Source organism: Neolamprologus brichardi, chromosome 1 (genome assembly GCF_056152115.1).
Source record: "Neolamprologus brichardi isolate AB-2024 chromosome 1, ASM5615211v1, whole genome shotgun sequence".
Lineage (NCBI taxonomy): Eukaryota > Metazoa > Chordata > Actinopteri > Cichliformes > Cichlidae > Neolamprologus > Neolamprologus brichardi.
This window is the reverse complement of record NC_142104.1, coordinates 26,978,874-27,000,864: the sequence shown is the minus strand read 5'-3', so window position 1 is coordinate 27,000,864 and position 21,991 is coordinate 26,978,874. Positions and strand designations below refer to the sequence as shown.

Genomic DNA, 21,991 nt, shown 5'->3' with positions numbered 1-21,991 from the left:
GAGAAACTCGGAGATAGCAGATGAGGACGGCAGAACAGAGAGACGTAGAGAAACATAAGGAATGAACACAGACGACGCGACGAGGAGCACAGGCAGACACGCACTATAAATACATACACCAGGTAATTAGGAAATGGCAGACAGGCGGGGACACAGCTGGAACTAATGGACATAACGAGACACAACCTACAAAGTAAAACAGGAAACACACAGACTGTTTTACACAACCAACTGGGGACACGAACAGAACACAGAGGAGAGACACAACCCTAAGAACAAATACGAAATCAGAATAAACTAGAAAAATGATAATAACAAACTCAAAGCGCTGGGTCACCGACCCAGGACCATGACAGAAAATATCACTCATCCTGATCCATCATCATTCATAACCTGTTGGAGCGAGAAGAGGGGAGGAAATGAGACTGAAGGTTAATTGTATCGAATTGTGTTTCCATAAAGATTAAGGGTCAGAGAGATGTCACCAAATATATAATTTACACACACACGCACAAAAAAAAAAGCAGAAACCTTGTGAGGGGGCCTGAACACCAGTTTGAAAATATAAGGGTCTCTGTATAATCTGATTTGACACATAAATTATTTTTTCTGCATTACAGAGGGATTCAGGTGTAATGGTGAAAAAGAATTCTTCATAACTTTTATATAACCTATTACGCTATTGATTATATTGTTCTAATCCTGTATCATTTCACGTGGATATGCAAAAAATTAGATCCCCGGCTGCAAGACGAAAGTAAATATTTAGTGCAAATGTGAAGCCAGTGATGGAAAAAAATACATGAAAGACATTTGCCTTGTGGTTCAAATGCGTCACCAATTTGGGGCGTGTTCTTCACAACAGGATCTATATAGTGGTGTAATCTCTGCTCCCAAATACACAAAGCCTCACTGCAGTCACCTGTTACACACGACAAAGTAACTCGAAGAGGTCTCATCTCGGAAAATGCAAGCTGAGGAATACAATTGCAGAGGTAATCATGGACTCATTTTGGATGATGTTGATATTTAACTTCAAATGCCAACAAGCACATAATAAAGAAAATGAATATGAATAACTTGCAGTGATCTCTTATTGATCAGGTAAGGAGATGGTGGACTACATCACAAAGTACCTGGGCTCCATCAGGGAGAGGAGGGTCATTCCTGATGTGAAACCTGGCTACATGAGGCAGCTTCTTCCTGAGGCTGCACCTACGGAGCCGGAGGACTGGGAGAATATCTTCAATGACATTGAGAAGGTCATCATGCCTGGGGTAAGTGTCACAGCAAAACCCAATTTGAATTCATCTTGCTTGCTCAGTTCACTGAAATGATCATGAAATACATTTATGGCAAGCGAGTGTTTTCCTATCTGTCTGCCCAGGTGGTTCACTGGCAGAGCCCTCACATGCACGCCTACTATCCCAGTCTGACTTCATGGCCCTCTATGCTCGGGGATATGCTGGCAGATGCAATCAACTGTGTTGGGTTCACTTGGGTACGCAATGACCAAAAAAGACAATCAATCACATGCTACCATCTGCTTCAGTGATGTCCTATTTGCTTGTTTTTTCAGGCCTCAAGCCCAGCATGCACAGAGCTGGAAATGAATGTGATGGACTGGCTGTGTAAAGCACTAGAGCTCCCCTCTTTCTTTCTTCACTACCATCCTGACAGCAGAGGTGGAGGCATCCTGCAGGTGTGCAACATCCTAATCTGTTTGCTCTAAAGCCACGAAGTTTACAGTCTTTCGGGGGCCTCATTGTGTTTCTGACCTACTTGGCAGAGTACAGTCAGTGAGAGCACACTGGTTGCTCTGCTGGCAGCCAGGAAAGACAAAATCCTGCAGCTGCAGGCCGAGCTTGACCAGGACGTGGACGACTCGGTCATAAACTCAAGACTAGTGGCCTACGCTTCAGATCAGGTAAGCTGCACAGAAGCTTCCTATCAGCCTGATAAACTGAACCGTAAAGCTGATCAGATGTTGCTTTTATAGGCTCATTCGTCAGTTGAAAAGGCAGGACTGATCTCACTGGTGAAGATCAGGTTTCTGCCGACCGATGACGAGTTGTCTCTGAGAGGAGACACTTTAAAACAAGCCATACAAGAAGACAGGGCAAGAGGACTTGTCCCCTTCCTGGTATGTGTGTTTGAAACCTCAATGGGACATTTCTGCAGAGAATTTAAGAATCCCCATATTGTTTTGAATCTAGTAGCTTACACCGAATACCTAACATGTGCCACAATACCCATCACATTTTTAAAAGCGTATACTAACGCTGCAGTATATAAAAATCAGAATCGGCAGACTGTAGCATCAGCCAATCAGTGCCTTTGTTTGATTTTTCTGCTGCATGGCAAACACAGATGCATGCAGAAACTGTTTTACAATCTATTTTTTTGATGGTGCATTTAAAGAAAATCAAATGTCTGGAAGTTGAAGTTCAGCTTCATTTCTTTTAAAACTGAAAAATTGTCCAAATAATTTCTTTTTAAACTTGGAAAAAAATATGAAAATAAGTAGCAAAACTTTCTACATCATTAATCGGGACACTTGTATATCATGAGGAAACTGTGATTTTTAGCTTCAAAAGTACACAACAAACCCGTGTTGCATGTTGGATCTCATCTGACCCATTCTGTCATTTTCAGCTGTGTTCAACTCTGGGAACTACAGGAGCGTGTGCCTTCGATAAGCTATCGGAGCTGGGACCAGTCTGTGTGTCTTTTAATTTTACTTCCAAATCATACTGCAGAGTCAGACTTATTTTTATACTTTGCATACATAAGATGAAGTTAGAAGTGAAATTGAAATCTTTTTGCAGGTGATGAGGAGGGACTCTGGCTCCACGTTGATGCCGCGTATGCTGGCTCTGCCTACTTTTGTCCGGAGCTCCGCTGGTCAATGAAGGGCATTGAATTTGCGCACTCTTTTGTTTTCAACCCTTCTAAGTGGATGATGGTCCATTTTGACTGCACAGCATTCTGGTGAGTAGAGACATTTAAGCCATACCTCAACTCTGTCTCTATAATATCTGCAAAATTACATCTGACAAAGTGCAAATTTAAACAGAAGAATGCTTTTAAGCTGGTGATTTAATTAACTGTTGATCTCAGGGTAAAGGATAAATACAAGCTCCAGCAGACCTTCAGTGTTGATCCTGTTTACCTCAGACATGAAAACTCACAGGCAGCCACCGACTTTATGGTTCGTCATCATCACTTATTCACCAGTTCAAAATGCTACAGTCTCATCTGGAGCGATTACACTACTTTTTTTCTTTGGTTCAGCACTGGCAAATACCTCTCAGTCGACGCTTCCGTGCTCTGAAGCTCTGGTTTGTTCTGCGCTCCTTTGGATTGAAAAACCTCCAGGCTCATATCAGACATGTAAGTGGCATTCTTCTAAAATAGATATCAATATTAGACTTCCATTATAGAAAGTGTATTTAATGTGAATGTTTTTTTTGTTTGCTTTGGGGGTTTTTTTAGGGGATTGAGATGGCAAAACTCTTGGAGTCTCATATTAGGAGCAACACAGATTTTGAGGTTCCTGCTAAGAGGCACCTCGGCCTGGTGGTCTTCTGCCTGAAAGTATGCAACTTGTCCTTGTATCTGAATTGTGCAGTAAACTATAAATATGTTGACCTTATAGTTTTCACCAGAAAATCATTACTGACATGTGCTAAGAAGTCCCTATTACGCCTTGTTCAAGGGTGGTTTGTTATATACCTGAATGTGGTCAGCTAGTTCCCAGGTGAAATGGCAAAAATAGTAGGAAAGGGGTAAACACAGATGTGTTAGTAAGGGTTTTGTGGCTTTACACAAAGACTTATGAACATTTTATTGTATCTTCTTTTTGTTGGGAGGGAACGCTTTGACCCAGGAGCTGCTGAGGAGACTGACCCGGTCAGGCACCATGTACCTCATTCCTGCAGATATTTATACCAAACGCATCATCCGGTTTACGGTAACCTCACAGTACACTACTGCCGATGACATCCTGAGGGACTGGGGCATTATCTGTAAAACAGCTTCCACTCTCCTGGCTGAGACACAGGCTTTGAATTATGCTGACCAGTCACAATCAGGGGAAGATGATGTAATAGGTGATGAAGAATACCAAGACCCGGTCTTAGACACCGGGTCTGATGAGAAAGAGGATGCTGTTGCCAGGCTGGAAAAAGCTCAAGTGGAGTTGTGGATTGACAAGGCTTGGAATCGGTCTAGAAGACCAATGCGATCTCTTAGCTGCAACAGCGAGCCCCTGCCTTACACTTATATCAGGCCCCTGTGCGGCTATGATTTTGAAACGAGGCCTATAGTCGAAGGATCAACAACAGGATCTGGTGCGACAATAAATGTTGAGGAGATGCCTTCAAATGATCTGGGAAAACAGGTCCTGAAAAAGCTGACAAAGTTCTACAGCGTTCCCAGCTTCTGTAACCAGTGGGTGCAGTGTGGTCGGCACCAGCTCTGCTGCCCTCTGAAGGTTTCGCCAGCAGCTCAAAAGCACTTACCCTCCACCTGCAGAAGAGTGAACTGTATATCTTCCTCTGCTGTAACAAACACAGCCCGCCCTCCTACACCGCTGGAAACTTCCACTGCTCCTAAACTCCTCTGATGAGCCCAAAACCAGCACAAAGTGTACTTCACATCCACACAATAATTCACCTATTAATTGATAAGCAGTTTACTTCAGCACACAGTCAACCAACACAGTCACCAAATAACAGTGTCGGCGATATGGGATTTATTCATATAAAAATCATTAAAAAACAAAGTATTTCAGACTAAAATGAGTTGAAATATAAAAAAATTAAATGCATGCCATTATATGTTTGTATATCCACAATATAAAGGTTGTTTGTCATAAATCAACACTAATCTTTTTGAGACTGACAATAAAAAAATCAGCGCTGAACTCGTTTAAAGCCTGAGTCTTCCTTCTGCAATGCAGTTGAATGTCTCCTGAGTCATGGGTATGTAGCCCTTATTGTCTTCCAGGTAAAACAGAGGATCCTTGATGAGAGCAGGGTTAAAACCTTCCTCTGCCAGCTTCACCTTCATCTGCTTAAAAGTGCTCGTCACTACCAATGCATCCTGCCAGAGAAAAATAAAATGGTTACGGGATTATTGCTAAAATATATGCAGATATGTCTTAATGTGATCATTCTTTGAACTTTATTTACCTGTACGCGAACGAAGCGTGGTCTTGCGTAACTGGGCAAGTAGTTTTTGACATGCTGATATAAAGCTTTGCCATCAAAGTCCATATTTTCTTTTAGATTCAGTGCTGCCATTCCAATTCTTCCCTCATGTCCTATTCAGTGAAGGTCAAAGTAAAAAGAAGAAAAAAATACCCCTCAGAATCCTGACATTAATCCAAAAATTCTGAGTTTTTCCTCAGTATGTCAGAAATATGCGATTAATCTCAGAATTCCAAGAAAAAACTTCTGAATTCTGAGTTTTTTTCTTAGAATTCTGGAAAAAAGTTGTTTGTAATATTTATGAGACATACATCACAATAATCTTGCTTTTAGTGTCATTGTTACCTGGCACCTTCACACCATAGACATTAGCCTCTTCAACAAAGTCAACTGCGAGCAGGTGGTCAGCCACCTCTGTGGTTGCCACATTTTCTCCTTTCCACCTGTAACAGATATAATATAGAGTATTTGCGGAACTCAGCTGCAGTGTATCTTTTAAGCAGGGACACACAAAAGTAACAAACTTCCCTAAAACACTGAGATAATAGTTCATCAAAGATGTTTAGGTTTAACTATAAAGAATACTGAAAGCAATTAGATTAGACTCACCATAGTGTCCGTAATTCTGAAACTATATATGATATATCCTAAACTTGAGGGTTTTACTGTTTTTTCCATAGCTTAAATTCTATTTCAAGTGAAGAATTAAACTTTCTGGCCTTATTTTACAACTATAACCCCAGCCTGGGTTAAAGGTTTTTTAAGCAATCTGTTAAACATTCATCTGTTCCAGGAAAGAAGGACAACTGCTGCCTAAGGCGATCGTTGCTCAAGAGTTGGGAGCTCGCCTTGTAATCGGAAGGTTGCCGGCTCGAGCCCCGGCTTTGACAGTCTCGGTCGTTGTGTCCTTGGGCAAGACACTTCACCCCCCGTTGCCTACTGGTGGTGGTCAGAGGGCCCGGTGGCGCCAGTGTCCGGCAGCCTCGCCTCTGTCAGTGCGCCCCAGGGCGGCTGTGGCTACAATGTAGTTTGCCATCACCTGTGTGTGTGAATGGGTGGATGACTGGATATGTAAAGCGCTTTGGGGTCCTTAAGGACTAGTAAAGCGCTATATAAATACAGGCCATTTACCATTTACCATTTAAGTGCTAACCCGTAGTGATCCCGTATGTGTCAGGAGTATTGGATCAGTTGAGACACATTTTTTCTAAACACTGAGTCTCTGTGGCTTTTAAACCCCAAAACACGCTGCACCAAAAACTGGTCCACCCCAAGGATCGGGTTCCCCAACACAAACAGAGTAATATAGTGTATGCTGTAAAGTGCCAGGAGGATTGCCAGGATTTATACATTTACAGGGCAGTGGACACTCTTTCAATGATGACGATGTACACATCCTGGATGGGGAGGAACGCCGGTTTGAGTGCAGTCACTTAGATGAGTGACATAACGTTTCTCCCACTGAAAACGCTACGTCCAGATTAACAGAATCAACTTTTTGGGGGTCACACTAAGTTGTGCTTTTAAGACAAAAAACACTCTCTGGTACTCCTTGTCCTGACCTTTCACCCAGCTTGTCAAATTCATTTATTATGTTTCACAGACCTGAAAGTGTCTCCAATGCGGTCTTGGAAGAAGATGAATCCCTCGTCGTCAATCTTTAGAAGATCGCCACTGTTAAAGTACATGTCGCCTATCTCGAACACATCTCTTAGCTTCTTTTTGTCTGTCTGCTGCTTGTCCTTGACATAGCCACTGAAAAGTGCTCTTTTTCCAATCTTTGCCACAAGCAGACCAGTTTCTCCTGCGAGTAAAAGTAACAGTATACGTTTAAATAGCAGCTTAAAAGGCAAGACGGCACTTTAGGAAACAGGCTCACCTCTTGGGACTTCAACACAAAATCCTCTAGAGTCTCTGACTGGCTCCTCTTTTTCTGTGTCAAACCTTATGAGGGCATATTTGCATGCCATCTGAAACAGTTTACAGATACATTGAAGAGAATAAGCAGTTAGTCATATAAATCATGCCACATCTCCATATACAGAGGTCCAGTTAACCTCTGAAAAAAGGCTCACTGACCTCACAGAGACTCACAGCCAATTGTCCACCAGTGGCACTAGTTTCAGCCATTATGCAAATGTACTCTTTATAAGGTTGTTGCATTCAGCTGAGACTGAAGTTACTTGAGTGACAAAATGTTTCTCTAAAAAAGCTATGACTTAAGCCATGGTTCTTCTAAGCATGGCTTAGGTTTGCAAAATTCATCTGAACAAATGGCTGTATCTACCCATCTTCACAACCTTGCTCCTCCATATTTATCCGATCTTTCCATACATACTCATCCCCTCGTACACTCCGCTCTTCTTCAGCTTCCCTTCGGTCTCTTCCACCTGCTCGCCTGACTACCATGGGACTCAGAGTCTTTAGTTATTCTGCCTCGAGACTTTGGAATGCACTTCCACCAGATCTCTGGACTACAAACTCTCTCATTAATTAGAAATCACGTCTCAAAACCCGTCTATTCAGAATTGCATACCCTTGATTCCGTCTTAGTCGATTTTTACCTTGCTTACCTTTCATACTTTCATGCTTGCTTTTTTCCCTCATTTACCTTATGTTTAAAGTTTATTTTGTAATATGTTATTATATTGTATTGTTGCTATTTTTTTGTGACCTTAAGGGTCTTAAAGGTGCCTATAAATATAATGTATTATTATTATTACATCTTACTTTGTAGAGAAAATGTTCTCTGCCCATAGCTCCAATTTTCCCAACATAGTTGATAAAGCCAACATTCCCTTCAGTTGCTCCGTAGCATTCACGGATACCAATGGTCCCAAATCGCTCCAGGAACTCAACCCAGGTGTCTTCCCTTATTCCGTTCCCTACGGCCAGTCGGACCTTATGATCCTTGTCATTGTCTCTCTAAAAGAAGGCCAAAGGAGAGGTGCGAACATAAACAATGACCATAAGAAACATTGCTCCTGACTGAAGCAGGTTGGTAGAAATCATTAAAACAGTTTGAGCTTCTAATGCACATCACAATATTGTCATTACTATGACCTTAAACTTGTGTTAACCTTCGGTGTGTTGCAGAGGTAGCGCATAACCTCGCCTATGTACTGGATGACAGTCACATTGTACTTTCTACAGTCATTCCAAAAGTTGGAGGCAGAGAACTTGCTTCTCAAAACAACAGTGGTGCCTAAAAATGGAAAGATACAGAGTTCAGCAAATATGCCGCTTCATGCTAAAAGTTTAGTGTTGTAAACTCTGCAAGGTGAACTTTAGGACTTCAAAGTACAAACTATATTGGTTTAACCTGCAATAAATCCAGGTGAAATCTTGATTTGTGGCTTTATTTTTAGGTAATGTGTCATGTATTACCTCTTTCTATAGCTCCACAAAGTCCCATAAGAAAAGCAGCACTGTGATACAGAGGGAGATTTATGTAGATTACATCATCTGAGCGCACACCAACAAAAGTCAGGAGAAAACTTCCCATCCAAACCCTCTCGTGTTTAAGCACAGCTGCTTTTGGAAGCCCTGTAAAAACAGATGTAGCACAGTTAGTCCTCATTCTCAGGTGTCCCACCAATTAAATACTGTGAACTGTGAAAACTCCTAAAATATAACACTGTGCAGACATGGGTCAATATTCTGCTTAGATAAATAGATTTTTTATTTTTAATATTTTTCATTATAGGATTATTTCATCAATTTATTTTTATTTAGTTTGGGTTTTAGTTTTAGTTTTTTACACTAACTGGTACCTTACACCCAATACAAATAAAATATCCATCCATCCATCCATCCATCTTCATCCGCTTTATCCGGGGCCGGGTCGCGGGGGCAGCAGCCTAAGCAAAGAGGCCCAGACCTCCCTCTCCCCAGCCACCTCCTCCAGCTCATCCGGGGGAACACCAAGGCGTTCCCAGGCCAGCCGAGAGATATAATCTCTCCAGCGTGTCCTGGGTCTGCCCCGGGGCCTCCTCCCGGTGGGACATGCCTGGAACACCTCACCCAGGAGGCGCCCAGGGGGCATCCTTACCAGATGCCCAAACCACCTCAGCTGGCTCCTTTCGATGTGGAGAAGCAGCGGCTCTACTCTGAGCCCCTCCCGGATGGCCGAACTTCTCACCCTATCTCTAAGGGAGATGCCAGCCACCCTTCGGAGGAAGCTCATTTCCGCCGCTTGTATCCGCGATCTCGTCCTTTCGGTCACTACCCACAGCTCGTGGCCATAGGTGAGGGTAGGGACGTAGATCGACCGGTAAATTGAGAGCTTCGCTTTTACACTCAGCTCCCTCTTCACCACAACGGACCGGTGCAGCGTCTGCATTACTGCAGCTGCAGCCCCAATCCGTCTGTCGATCTCCGGCTCCCTTCTCCCATCACTCGCGAACAAGACCCCGAGATACTTGAACTCCTCCACTTGGGGCAGGACCTCATCCCCGACCCGGAGTGGGCACTCCACCCTTTTCCGGCTGAGAACCATGGCCTCAGATTTGGAGGTGCTGATCCTCATTCCCGCTGCTTCACACTCGGCTGCGAACCGCTCCAGTGCGAGCTGGAGGCCCTCACCCGATGAAGCCAACAGAACCACATCATCCGCAAAAATCAGAGATGAGATCCTGAGGCCACCAAAGCGAAAGCCCTCCGCCACTTGGCTGCGCCTAGAAATCCTGTCCATAAAAATTATGAACAGAACCGGTGACAAAGGGCAGCCCTGGCGGAGCCCATCACCCACCGGGAACGAGTCCGACTTATTGCCGGCAATGCGAACCAAGCTCTTGCAACGGTTGTATAGGGATCGAATGGCCCGTAGCAATGGGCCAGACACCCCATACTCCCGCAACACCTCCCACAGGACACCCCGAGGGACACGGTCGAATGCCTTCTCCAAGTCCACAAAACACATGTAGACTGGTTGGGCAAACTCCCATGCACCCTCAAGTATCCTCGAGAGGATGAAGAGCTGGTCCAGTGTTCCGCGACCAGGACGAAAACCGCATTGTTCCTCCTGCATCAGAGGTTCGACTAGCGGACGAACTCTCCTTTCCAGCACCCTTGCATAGACTTTCCCGGGGAGGCTGAGGAGTGTGATCCCCCTGTAGTTGGAACACACCCTCCGGTCCCCCTTCTTAAAGATGGGGACCACCACCCCGGTCTGCCAATCCACGGGTACTGCCCCTGATCTCCACGCAACATTGCAGAGGCGTGTCAGCCAGGACAGCCCTACAACGTCCAGAGCCTTCAGGAACTCGGGGCGGACCTCATCAACACCAGGGGCTCTGCCACCAAGGAGTTGTTTAACTGCCTCAGTGACCTCGCCCCCAGAAATTGGCGGGTCATTCCCCTCATCCCCAGACTCTGCTTCCTCCTTGGAAGACGCGTCAGTGGGATTAAGGAGGTCCTCGAAGTATTCCTTCCACCGCCTGACAATTTTCTCAGTCGACGTCAGCAGCGCTCCGCCAGCACTATACACAGTGCAGGTAGAGCACCGCTTTCCCCTCCTGAGACGCCTGACGGTTTGCCAGAACCTCTTCGAGGCAGTCCGAAAGTCTTTTTCCATGGCCTCTCCGAACTCCTCCCACACCCGAGTTTTTGCTTCAGCCACTGCCCGAGCCGCATTCCGCTTGGCCTGTCGATACCTGTCGGCTGCCTCCGGAGTCCCACAGGCTAACCAAGCCCGATAGGACTCCTTCTTCAGCCTGGTGGCTCCCTTCACCTCTGGTGTCCACCATTTGGTTCGGGGATTACCACCACGGCAGGCACCAACCACCTTGCGGCCGCAGCTCAATGCAGCAGCTTCGGCAATGGAGGCGCTGAACATGGTCCATTCGGACTCAATGTCCCCCGCCTCCCTCGGAATGCTGTTGAAGCTCTGCCGGAGGTGTGCGTTGAAGATCTCGCGGACTGGGGCCTCTGCTAGTCATTCCCAGCACACCCTCACTACGCGTTTAGGTGCACCAGGTCTGTCCAGCGTCCTCCCCCGCCACCTGATCCAACTCACCACCAGGTGGTGATCAGTTGACAGCTCAGCCCCTCTCTTTACCCGAGTGTCCAGAACATATGGTCGCAGGTCTGGTGATACGATTACAAAATCGATCATCGACCTACGGCCTAGAGCGTCCTGGTGCCACGTGCACTTATGGACACTCTTATGTTCGAACAAGGTGTTCGTTATGGCCAAACTGTGATTAGCACAGAAGTCCAATAACAAAGCACCGCTCGGGTTCAGATCAGGGAGGCCGTTCCTCCCAATCACGCCCCTCCAGGTCTCGCTGTCGTTACCCACGTGAGCATTGAAGTCTCCCAGCAGGACAACAGAGTCTCCAGGTGGAGCACCTTCCAGCACCCCCCCCAGGGACTCTAAGAAGGCTGGGTACTCCGAACTGCCACTCGGCGCATAAGCGCAGATGACAGTCAGGACCCGTTCCCCGACCCTAAGGCGCAGGGAACAAACCCTCTCGTCCACCGGGAAAAACCCCAATGTACCGGCAGCAAGCCGAGGGGATATTAGAATACCCACCCCAGCCCGCCGCCTCTCACCAGGGGCAACTCCAGACTGAGACAGAGTCCAGCCCCTCTCCAGGAGACTGGTTCCAGAGCCCAAGCCGTGCGTAGAGGTGAGCCCGACTATATCTAGCCGGTACCTCTCAACCTCACGCACTAACTCAGGCTCCTTCCCCACCAGAGAGGTGACATTCCATGTCCCTATTGTCAGTCTTGGCAGCCGGGGGTCAGTCCGCCAGGGCCTCCGCTCCTGGCCGCCACCCGGCACACAATGCACCCGACCCCTATGGCGCCTCCTGCGGGTGGTGGGCCTGCGGGAGGATGGGCCCATGTCTCCTCTTCGGGCTGTGCCCGGCCGGGCCCCATGGACTAAGGCCCGGCCACCAGACGCTCGCCCTCGGGCACCCTCCCCGGGCCTGGCTCCAGGGCGGGGCCCCGGTAACCCTATCCTGGGCAGGGTAAACTGTTCCCTCTGTGTTTTTTTCATAGGGGTCTTCTGAATCGCTCTTTGTCTGGTCCCTCACCCAGGACCAATTTGCCATGGGAGACCCTACCAGGGGGCAAAAGCCCCCAGACAACATAGCCCCTGGGATCCCTGGGATACACAAACCCCTCCACCACGATAAGGTTGCGATTCACGGAGGAGACAAACATGACAAATAAAATATATGTTACCTTTTTAGATATACATGAATTTTACTTCTTATCTATGCCGTATACCTATGTACAAGGAGTCTGGCTGTATCCTTACATGTTGGCTAAAATAACGCAAACATATTATTTACTCTTATAAATGAAATAAGCTAACTAAAACAAGGAAAGTCAGACAGTGTCTTTCATGTGAGCGTCGCTTTGAGTTTAATTTCCAGCTGTCTCTCTTTTCTTTTTAAATTCCCAGACATCCCTCTTAACGGATTCACCCTACATCCCGCGCTGGCGCTCTGCGTCAGTTAGGAGCGCGTGCACCTGGACCAAACCAAATGATGAAATAATGAGAGGGGTAACTTTTATGGTGATAGGTTAATAATTTTCATGAAAAAAAGCTAAATGACTGTTGTGTTGTTTTCATGGGATCCTGTCAGTCATTAGAATCGTCATCACTTTTCTCCCCACTGCTATTACTCAACCTCTGCACGATAGTTGTATATAAGTCGAGGCCAGATAAGCCCTCGAGGTTACCTGTGGTTCCTGATGTGTAGATGTACACCGCAGGGCTCTTGATGTTAATGCTGGCCCTGAGCTGAGGGGACAGGGCCTCGTCTGACTCCATCTGAATTTTGTCAGAGAGGCTTTCGATGCCGTCCACATGACAGTGCTCACGGAGGATAAACACACGGATACCCTGCTGCTTCAAAGTGGGCAGCACCTCCTCTATTGCTCCTTGAAGGTCTGAGAGCGAGGGAGGTAAAAAGAAAAGAGGTGCTGATCAGTCATTACAGGGTTACATAAATGTGTGTTTAATAAACAGTCTATCTATTTGATGGTGAAATTAATAAGATATGCCCATGCAACTTTAGTGCAGTCCAAACCTCCCAGATTAAAAGTTCGCGGATGACACCACAGTGGTTGGACTCATCTCAAGGGGGGATGAGTCGGACTACAGAGATGAGGTTAACAGATTGACTGAGTGGTGTTCAGTTAACAACCTCCAACTGAACACCACGAAAACTAAAGAACTTATTTTGGACTTCAGGAAGGGCAGAGCAGACCCGGCCCCACTCTACATTCACGGGAACTGTGTGGAGAGGGTACACTCCATGAGGTTTCTGGGCGTGCAGATCTCTGATGATCTCTCCTGGACTGCAAATACCACGGCGGTGGTAAAAAAGGCCCAGCAGCGTCTCCATTTTTTGAGAGTGCTCAGGAGGAACAACCTGAAGGAGAGGCTGCTGGTGACATTCTATAGAGCCACCATAGAGAGCATCCTAACGTACGGCATAACAACATGGTATGCAGGGTGCTCAGTTGCAGACAGGAAAGGACTGCAGAGGGTCATCAACACAGCCCAGAAGATCACTGGCTGCTCTCTGCCCAGTCTGGAGGCCATTGCAAACTCCCGATACCTCAGCAGAGCTGGCAATATCATTAAGGACTACTCTCACCCCAGTAATCAACTGTTTGAACTATTACCGTCAGGCCGACGGTACAGGTCACATAAAACCAGGACAAACAGATTCAGGGATAGCTTCTTTCCCAGAGCTATCGCCGCAGTAAATAAGCACAAAACAATTAAACCTGCTTAACTAGACTTGCCATTGTCATTATATTATGCTGCTATCCTGTATATATTGTACTTATTATTGTCTGAGTACTACGGTTGTTTTATTGTACTTTTTATATTTTACATTTATATTTATTTTGCATTTTGCACCAAGGGAGTGGCACTCCAATTTCGTTGTACTTTGTACAATGACAATAAAGGCTATTCTATTCTATTCTAAAAAAAAAAAATAGTCAAAGATACAAAAAGATCTTTTTAAATTAATTAGACAATATGATCACATGATATTAAAAAACGAAAGATATGCAGCACGTTTAAAGTTCATTTCATTAAAACAAACGCCAACAGCTCACTGCAGTATTTACGCAGCTTACCAGCGCCAGCGATCAGGACTTTGGCTTCACAGCAGGAGAAACAGTGCAGCAGGGATTTGGATCTTATGTTGACGTTGAGAAAGGAAGCTGTGCATCCCAGCTTGGACAGTGCGAGCCAGATCCATACAAACCACGGCTCGTTGCCCAAGAAGAGGGCTACCGTGTCTCCCTCCTTGAGGTGGGCATGCGTTAACAGAGCCCTGGCCACTTTGTTGCTTTCTCTGTCGGCTTGGCTGTACGTGTAGGAGCTTTCCTCGTAAACTATGAACTTCTTATGCGGATGCTCCGCCACTTTGTCTAGAAAACGATCTAAAATACTGTAAAACTTTTTCTCAATTCTGCTCATGCGTATACCGACATAAATGGCAAGAAATGTGTATCTTAAATCTTTCAAAAAATAAGGATTCCGGAAGTAAATCAGTAAGGGCAAGACTGCCAACGCGGTGCACAAAATATATGCAAGCATTTCTTTAATCAAGAGGAATATGTCAGACCTGCTGCTGGATCCAAATGATCGACTTTCAGGAGCCTCCAGCACCTTTTGGATCATTTCCGTTTACTCCTCCTTAACTTTCTCTCCCCTTTTCCTCTTTTCTTTACTAGGGAGGAGTCATGGGAATTTGATGAAGTAGTGATCATTTAAAAACCGAGGAATTATATTTTTTAAACATATGCCTATATATCGCCTGATTTTTTTTTCTTTAATGTTATTCACCCGGTTACTCCTAACAACAAGGTCACATTAGGGCATTCAGGGGCCATTCTGAGGTATTAATAGCTTATGTCTCATATGACCCATAGTTACTGCAAACCAAGACTGGATTTTGTTACTAGTTACTGGGGGCGACCGTGGATCAGGGTCAGATACGGGTTGGGAGGCGTATCTGTAACCGGAAGGTCGGAAGGTCGCCGGTTCGATCCCTGCGCTCTCTGTCCTGGTCGTTGTGTCCTTGGGCAAGACACTTTACCCTACTGGTGTTGGCCAGAGGGGCCCATGGCGCGATATGGCAGCCTCGCTTCTGTCAGTCTGCCCCAGGGCAGCTGTGGCTACAACCGTAGCTTGCCTCCATCAGTGTGTGAATGCGAGAGTGAATGAATAGTGGCATTGTAAAGCGCTTTGGGTGCCTTGAAGCGCTATATAAATCCAATCCATTATTATTATTATTATTATTATTACTACACACGGCACACACTCGTAGACATTTATTTTTATTTTATTTACACTTTCTATTCACACTTTAAAGAAAGATTTGCCTCAACTTAAAGCACATGTCATAGAAAAACTTTGTTTGCAGAAAACAGGTTCCTTTCTTGGTCTATTTTTTTTAAACAATATATTAAACCATCTTCCACCATCACTGGACCTGTTGAAGAGAAAAACTAATTATTAATTTATAGAGGGTTTATCTTTTTCATTGGATAGTACTGCCACAGATACTAAAAATAAACATAGGAGACTTATAATTCGGTGTTTTTTCTGAATTTTAATTACTAAAGAAGATCCACTTTAAAAATTTATATCATCATTTTCAGAAATACCTTAAAGGTACCTTATTCTTTAACTAATTCCGTTTTACAGATTAGTTATAAAGTATGGGATCTAAAAGAATAGATTTTCAGAATATCAACAAAAAAAATCTATAGTAAAAAAGAAATTTAAACCTAATCAAGTCGAATTACAAACACCACCAAGTGTGGTACAATTCCTTAATCTCAAACCCCCCAAATTACTGTCTAAAATACATAAGACACTCTCTAAAATAGATGGGTCAATATCCCTTCCTATTGCAAAATGGGAAACAGATCTATCAGTCAGCTTAGACCAAAACATCTGGTCTCAAATATGCTTGCAAACCTTTAAATTGATTAGAAATCCCAATCTAAAATGAATGCAATGCAAAACACTACATTGATTGCACTGTAAATGTCAATGGATGTTCAGGATGGGTTTTACGTCTTCTAACAACTGCTCACACTGTCAAGGCAATGCACCTGACAATTACATCCACGATCTTTGGTTCTGTCCACCAGTTCAGAGGTTTTGGTGCTCGATATTTGAAAACTTATCAAAGTGTCTCACTGACAGAATGATTTAACCAGAATTATTTAGTTATCTGAAATCGAATGTATAATATACAGTTACATTCAGTTCTATGCAATATAGAATAGAATAGAATTCAACTTTATTGTCATTGCACATGCACAGGTACAGGGCAACGAAATGCAGTTTGCATCCATCCAGAAGTGCTTTAGCCATGATATAGATATATTACAATATATATTAGCAATAATATAGATATGTAAGTATGTTACAGAAATGGGTCTATTATGGTATGTTATAATGTACACGTATGAAGTTTGTTATGAATATTCTATAACTATAAGTATGTACAGGCTGTAGTGAGTACAAGCTATGTACAGGCTATGAACAGGATATAAATATGAAATATATAAAACTATACAGAAATCTGAGATATACAGTTATACAGAAATGTGAACTATGCAAGTTATAAACAGTTGTAGGATTAAAAATTATTGTATGTACAGAATGATTATTTACACAGAACTATACAGTAGTGCAGTTAAGATAAGTGAGATATGTGGATAGTTTCTACAGAGGCTATATAAAGTGCTAGTGGTTGTGAGTGGTGGTTCAGTCCATGTTATTATTGTGTGTTTGAGGGTACAGTTGTCCATTGTGTGTGTGTGTAGGTGGTTGTGGGTGTGTGTATGTTCAGTCCATGAGTTTAACGTGGGTCAGATGTCAGGAGGCAGAGTTCAGGAGTCTGATAGCTGTGGGGAAGAAGCTGTTCTGGTACCTGGGAGGTCCTGTAGCGCCTCCCAGAGGGCAGGAGGGTGAAGAGTCCATGTGATGGGTGACTGAGGTCTTGGAGGATTTTCCCAGCCCTTTTCAGACACCGCTTCCTGTAGATGTCCTTTATGGCAGGAAGTGGTGCTCCGGCAATGCGCTGGGCAGTTTTCACGACCCTCTGCAACGCCTTCCGGTCCGAGGCAGAGCAGTTTCCATACCAGACTGTTATACAGTTGGTCAGGATGCTCTCGATGGTGCAGCGATAGAAGTTCACCAGGATGTCTGAGGACAGGTGGTTCTTCCTCAGAGTCCTCAAGAAGAAGAGGCGCTGGTGAGCCTTCTTGACCAGCTTGGAGCAGTTGGTCGTCCAGATGAGATCCTCGTAGATGTGGACTCCCAGGAACTTGAAGCTGCTCACATGCTCCACAGCCGTCCCCTTAATGTGGATGGGTGGATGTGGGTCAGCATTCCTCCTGTAGTCCACGATGAGCTCCTTAGTCTTCTCGGTGTTAAGCAGCAGGTTGTTTCTGTCGCACCACTCAGCCAGACGATCCACCTCCTCCCTGTAGGCGGTCTCATCGTTGTCACTGATGAGGCCAATCACTGTGGTGTCATCTGCAAACTTAATGATGGTGTTGGAACCATCAGCAGGTCTGCAGTCGTGGGTGAAGAGGGAGTAGAGGAAAGGGCTCATCACACAGCCTTGTGGTACACCGGTGTTCATTGTGGTTGTAGATGAGCAGCGGTTATCCAGCCGGACATGTTGGGGGCGGTTGGTCAGGAAGTCCAGTAACCATTTGCAGATGAGGGAACTGATGCCCAGGTCTGTCAGTTTCCTGATGAGTTGTGAGGGGTGGATTGTATTGAATGCTGAATTGAAGTCTATGAACAGCATTCTGGCATATGTGTTGTTGTTGTCCAGGTGTGAGAGGACAGAGTGCAGTGCGATGGAGACTGCATCCTCTGTGCTCCTGTTCTGGCGGTATGCGAATTGGTGGGGGTCCAGGGTGGTGGGGGAGACAGGATTTGAAGTGTGCTAGGACCAGCTGCTCTAAGCACTTAGTGATGATGGACAATATGCACAACAATTACCTTAAAGTATTAGGATATTGTTGCTGTTGAGCAACGCAGCATCAACAGCGATCAACTCAAAGGAAAATGACAACGGAGGCAAAATATCCAGAAGTTCTTTGGAAATTTTATTACACACTAACACACATTACATCCTCTCTTCACGGCTGCGTTTTAGTTTGTGCTCACCGCTCACACCAGGGGTGTCGAACTCATGGCCTCGAGGGCCGGTTACAACCAGATTAACTCATACAAGGATTTTTACCTCACCCTTCTTCATAACCTTCTGGCTGATCAATGTAGATTTCATAATCGATGGAAGCGTGTAAACATGCTGTCTTCACATCCATTTGATGGAGTAACAGTCCTGCGCTGCTTTCTGTAACAGAACTCTTATGCTTGTTAAGTTAGCTGCTGGTGAGAATGTCTCTCCATAATCTATCCCCGTCTTCTGGCTGTAGCCCTTGGCTATGAATCTCGCTTTGTATTAGTCATTTCCTTTAATGTCACTCTTAACGGAATAAACCCACTTTCCCCGCACTGTTTTCTTCCTCTTTGGTAAAGTGGTTAGGGTGAAAGTGTCGTTTCCCTTAATGATTGGATTTCTTCATCCATAGTTTTAATCCAGTTCTTTGAGTTAGATGATTCTAAATGTGTGTGGGACAGCACACACTGCCCTGTTATCAGTAGTCTATGATAGTGTATGGATCTTGTTGGTACCACTGTTGTCAGTTACAAAGTCATTTAGATGACTAAGTTTTCTTCTTTCCCTAGTAGGATACTTTTTTTTTGATAAATCCATAACTGTTCGCTTATTAAAGCATCTGTTCTGTCTTACAGCTTCTGTTTGGATAGGAATAGTTCCACAGGCATTTTGGTAGTGACTCTCAATTAACATGCACTTGCCCATTTCAAAAAGAGTACACTACCCCCTCGCGGCTGTACCATTTTGATGGGGTAAGTACAGCGCTGATGTTTCATGCTTAATGCCATTTTTCCTTAGCAGGGTTTGGAAATCTCTGCAGGTGAACTCTGTACCATTGTCCGATCTGATGCATTTTACATTGCCATATGGGGCAACATCTGCTAGAAATTTCTCTGTTTCTTGCAGTGTATCAGTTCTTTGTCTTCAGGAAATATACAAACACTGAGTTTGAATAATCATCAGTGAATGACTGCACATATTTGTACCCATCAATAGATTTAGTGGCCATCAGACCTGCTAAATCTGTGTGTACCATTTGTGAAGGAGCTTTTGCTCTTGTATTGGGATTTCTGTTCCGGGTTTGTGATTTCCCTGGATACACACTTCACATTCCTGGTCAGGTCTGTCAGTTTTTCATGTAATTTGCATACCATTAACACTCTGAAATCTTAGTATATCTTCATAGTTGCAATGACCTAATATCTCATGCCATCCCTGTTCGTCATGACAAGCGTTATTTATCATTACTCTCAACTTCAGTTTGCAAATAGTATAATTTGCCATACAACTGAATGTTTGAATGTTTCGTCCTTGTGGGTCAACATGTCCTGCCCTTGTTTAAAGTTGACTGTTGCTAATGTAGTGGCTGACTTTACTGAGAAAATGTCTTGGGGGTATGATGGAATAAACAGCGCATCTTTCAGCATTGCTTTGCATCGCTGGCCTGTATCGTCAATCAGTAACATCTCTGCGTCCCCTCTCTGTTGGGCGATGCCTCTGCACTGGGTACCATCTCCCAGCTCCAGTGTGTCTCTGGTTTGAATGCGTCGTAGAAGCTCTTGAACTTGGCCATGTCGTTAATGATGTGTGAGGTATCCCAGGTGCCCACCAGCAGGCCTTTTGCCTTAATGCTGTATGCTGACTGCTGCTGCTGGACTTCGATGTCTGCACCCTTGATCCTGAAGGCATAATCTGACGCTTCTGCTTTGGATCCATTGCCGCTCTCATCTGCAACCTTCCTCAAGCCATCTTTTTTGTATTTATGTCTAGATGTGATATCATTGTGTGTGTTGCTCTTGCAATTACATTTTTTGCAGGTGGTAGCCTTTAAGTCATTGTCCTCACTAACAGTCATCCTTCTGTTAGTGAGGAAACTTTTCCTTCCGGGTCCTGCTGGTGCCACTGAGAAGAGCAAGCAGCATCTGCTAAGTGTACTTTTGGACCACTGAGTATTTGGACTACTTTGAAGTATTCACAGACACATTTCATATACACCTCTATATTTATACACAATATTGTTGTTTTTTGCCAGCTTCTACATTGTTATTTGAATGACTATTTAAAGATATTCTCTTAACTTTTGCTGAAGACGTTACAGTTTTGCTTTTATGGTTTGAGAGATGAGTCAATAACTTAAAGGAGGGGTTCTCATTTTTGGGGGGGACCAGGGAATCTTACACTGGGTAAAATTTTTCCGAGGAGCCCCTTGTAAACTTCATGCTGATAAAACTCTGGGTGTTTTGTAATGAGATGCAACTTTAGCTTTGCTGGCTTCATTACTTCATTTGCTAGCACTTAAGGGCACACAGCACATTTTGGTTTTCCTTCATCATTCTCAATAAACACAAACTCCAGGTAACTGTCATACCAGAATCAGAATCAGAATCAGAATCGTGTTTATTGGCCAAGTATATGTGCAGACACATACAAGGAATTTGGTTCCGGTAGATGGTGACTCTCAAGCACAGCAATGTAAATCACACACACACACACACACACACACACATACACACACACACACATACGTGTCTATATATACATTACACATGCATACACATGCATACACATACATACACAAAGCTGTGTAAACCAACTATAAATAACTAATCTAAACTTATATACATAAAATACAGAAATGAAATGAGGTGGAATGAATACTATACAATGTACATAAGGTGCAGTTGCAGTCTGGCAGTGGGAGCAGTGTGACAGGTCAACTGTTTAGAAGGGAGATGGCGAGGGGAAAGAAACTGTTCCTATGTCGGGTGGTCCTGGTCTGCAGGCTTCTGTACCGTCTGCCAGAGGGCAGCAGATCAAAAAGTCTGTGTCCAGGGTGTGAGGGGTCTGTGATGATTTTCCCTGCCCGTTTCCTGGTTCTTGAGAGGTATAGATCCTGGATGGAGGGCAGGGGGGCGCCGATGATCCTTTCTGCTGCCCGTACAGTCCGCTGCAGTCTGCTCCTGTCCTGTTTAGTGGCTGCACCATACCAGACTGTGATGGAGGAGCACAGGACAGACTCAATGACCGCAGTGTAGAACTGGATTAGCAGCTCCTGTGGAAGACTGTACTTCCCCAGTTGTCACCAATACTGAGGGACCGAGTTTCAGAGGTGATCTCCCCCAGCCTCACTTGTTGCTTTCTGTCTGTCAGGAAGCTGGTGATCCACTGACAGGTAGCTGGTGACACACTGAGCTGGGAGAGTTTTGAAGAGAGAAGTTCAGGTACGACAGTGTTAAAAGCCGAACTAAAGTCCACAAACAGGACCCTGGCATAAGTTCCCGGGCGGTCGAAGTGTTGCAGGATGTAATGCCGCCCCATGTTCACTGCCGACCTGTTTTCCCAGTAGGCAAACTGCAGAGGGTCCAGCTGGTGGCCTGTAATGTCCTTCAGATGGACCAACACCAGTTGTTCGAAGGATTTCATGACCACAGACGTCAAGGCGACAGATCTGTAGTCATTCAGTCCTGTGATGGTGGGTTTCTTGGGAACAGGGATGATGGTGGAGCATTTGAAGCAGGAGGGAACTTCAAACAGCTCCAGGGATCTGTTGAAGATGCGAGTAAAGATGGGAGCCAG

The 21,991-nt window shown here is 44.8% G+C and overlaps 2 protein-coding genes across 2 annotated transcripts; one reads left to right on the top strand and one right to left on the bottom strand.

The window, feature by feature from the left end:
* The first annotated feature begins 967 nt into the window (after window positions 1–967).
* Window positions 968–4,701, top strand: hdc (histidine decarboxylase). Its single transcript, XM_006793945.3, is given in 14 exon segments — window positions 968–995; window positions 1,105–1,277; window positions 1,388–1,501; window positions 1,580–1,702; window positions 1,790–1,927; window positions 2,000–2,143; window positions 2,656–2,722; window positions 2,829–2,991; window positions 3,121–3,211; window positions 3,295–3,393; window positions 3,496–3,597; window positions 3,719–3,722; window positions 3,873–4,559; window positions 4,562–4,701. Coding segments are annotated over 14 exon segments (1,989 nt in total). The 3' UTR covers window positions 4,618–4,701.
* Window positions 4,431–14,878, bottom strand: LOC148106425 (long-chain fatty acid transport protein 2-like). Its single transcript, XM_087840146.1, has 10 exons — window positions 14,328–14,878; window positions 12,912–13,121; window positions 8,601–8,759; window positions 8,294–8,418; window positions 7,944–8,138; window positions 7,093–7,183; window positions 6,819–7,017; window positions 5,559–5,656; window positions 5,196–5,326; window positions 4,431–5,106 (listed from the first exon to the last, which is right to left on the bottom strand). Exons 1-10 carry the CDS (start codon window positions 14,875–14,877, stop codon window positions 4,933–4,935), a joined length of 1,932 nt encoding a protein of 643 aa, XP_087696272.1. The 5' UTR covers window position 14,878; the 3' UTR covers window positions 4,431–4,932.
* Between the last annotated feature and the right edge of the window lie 7,113 nt (window positions 14,879–21,991).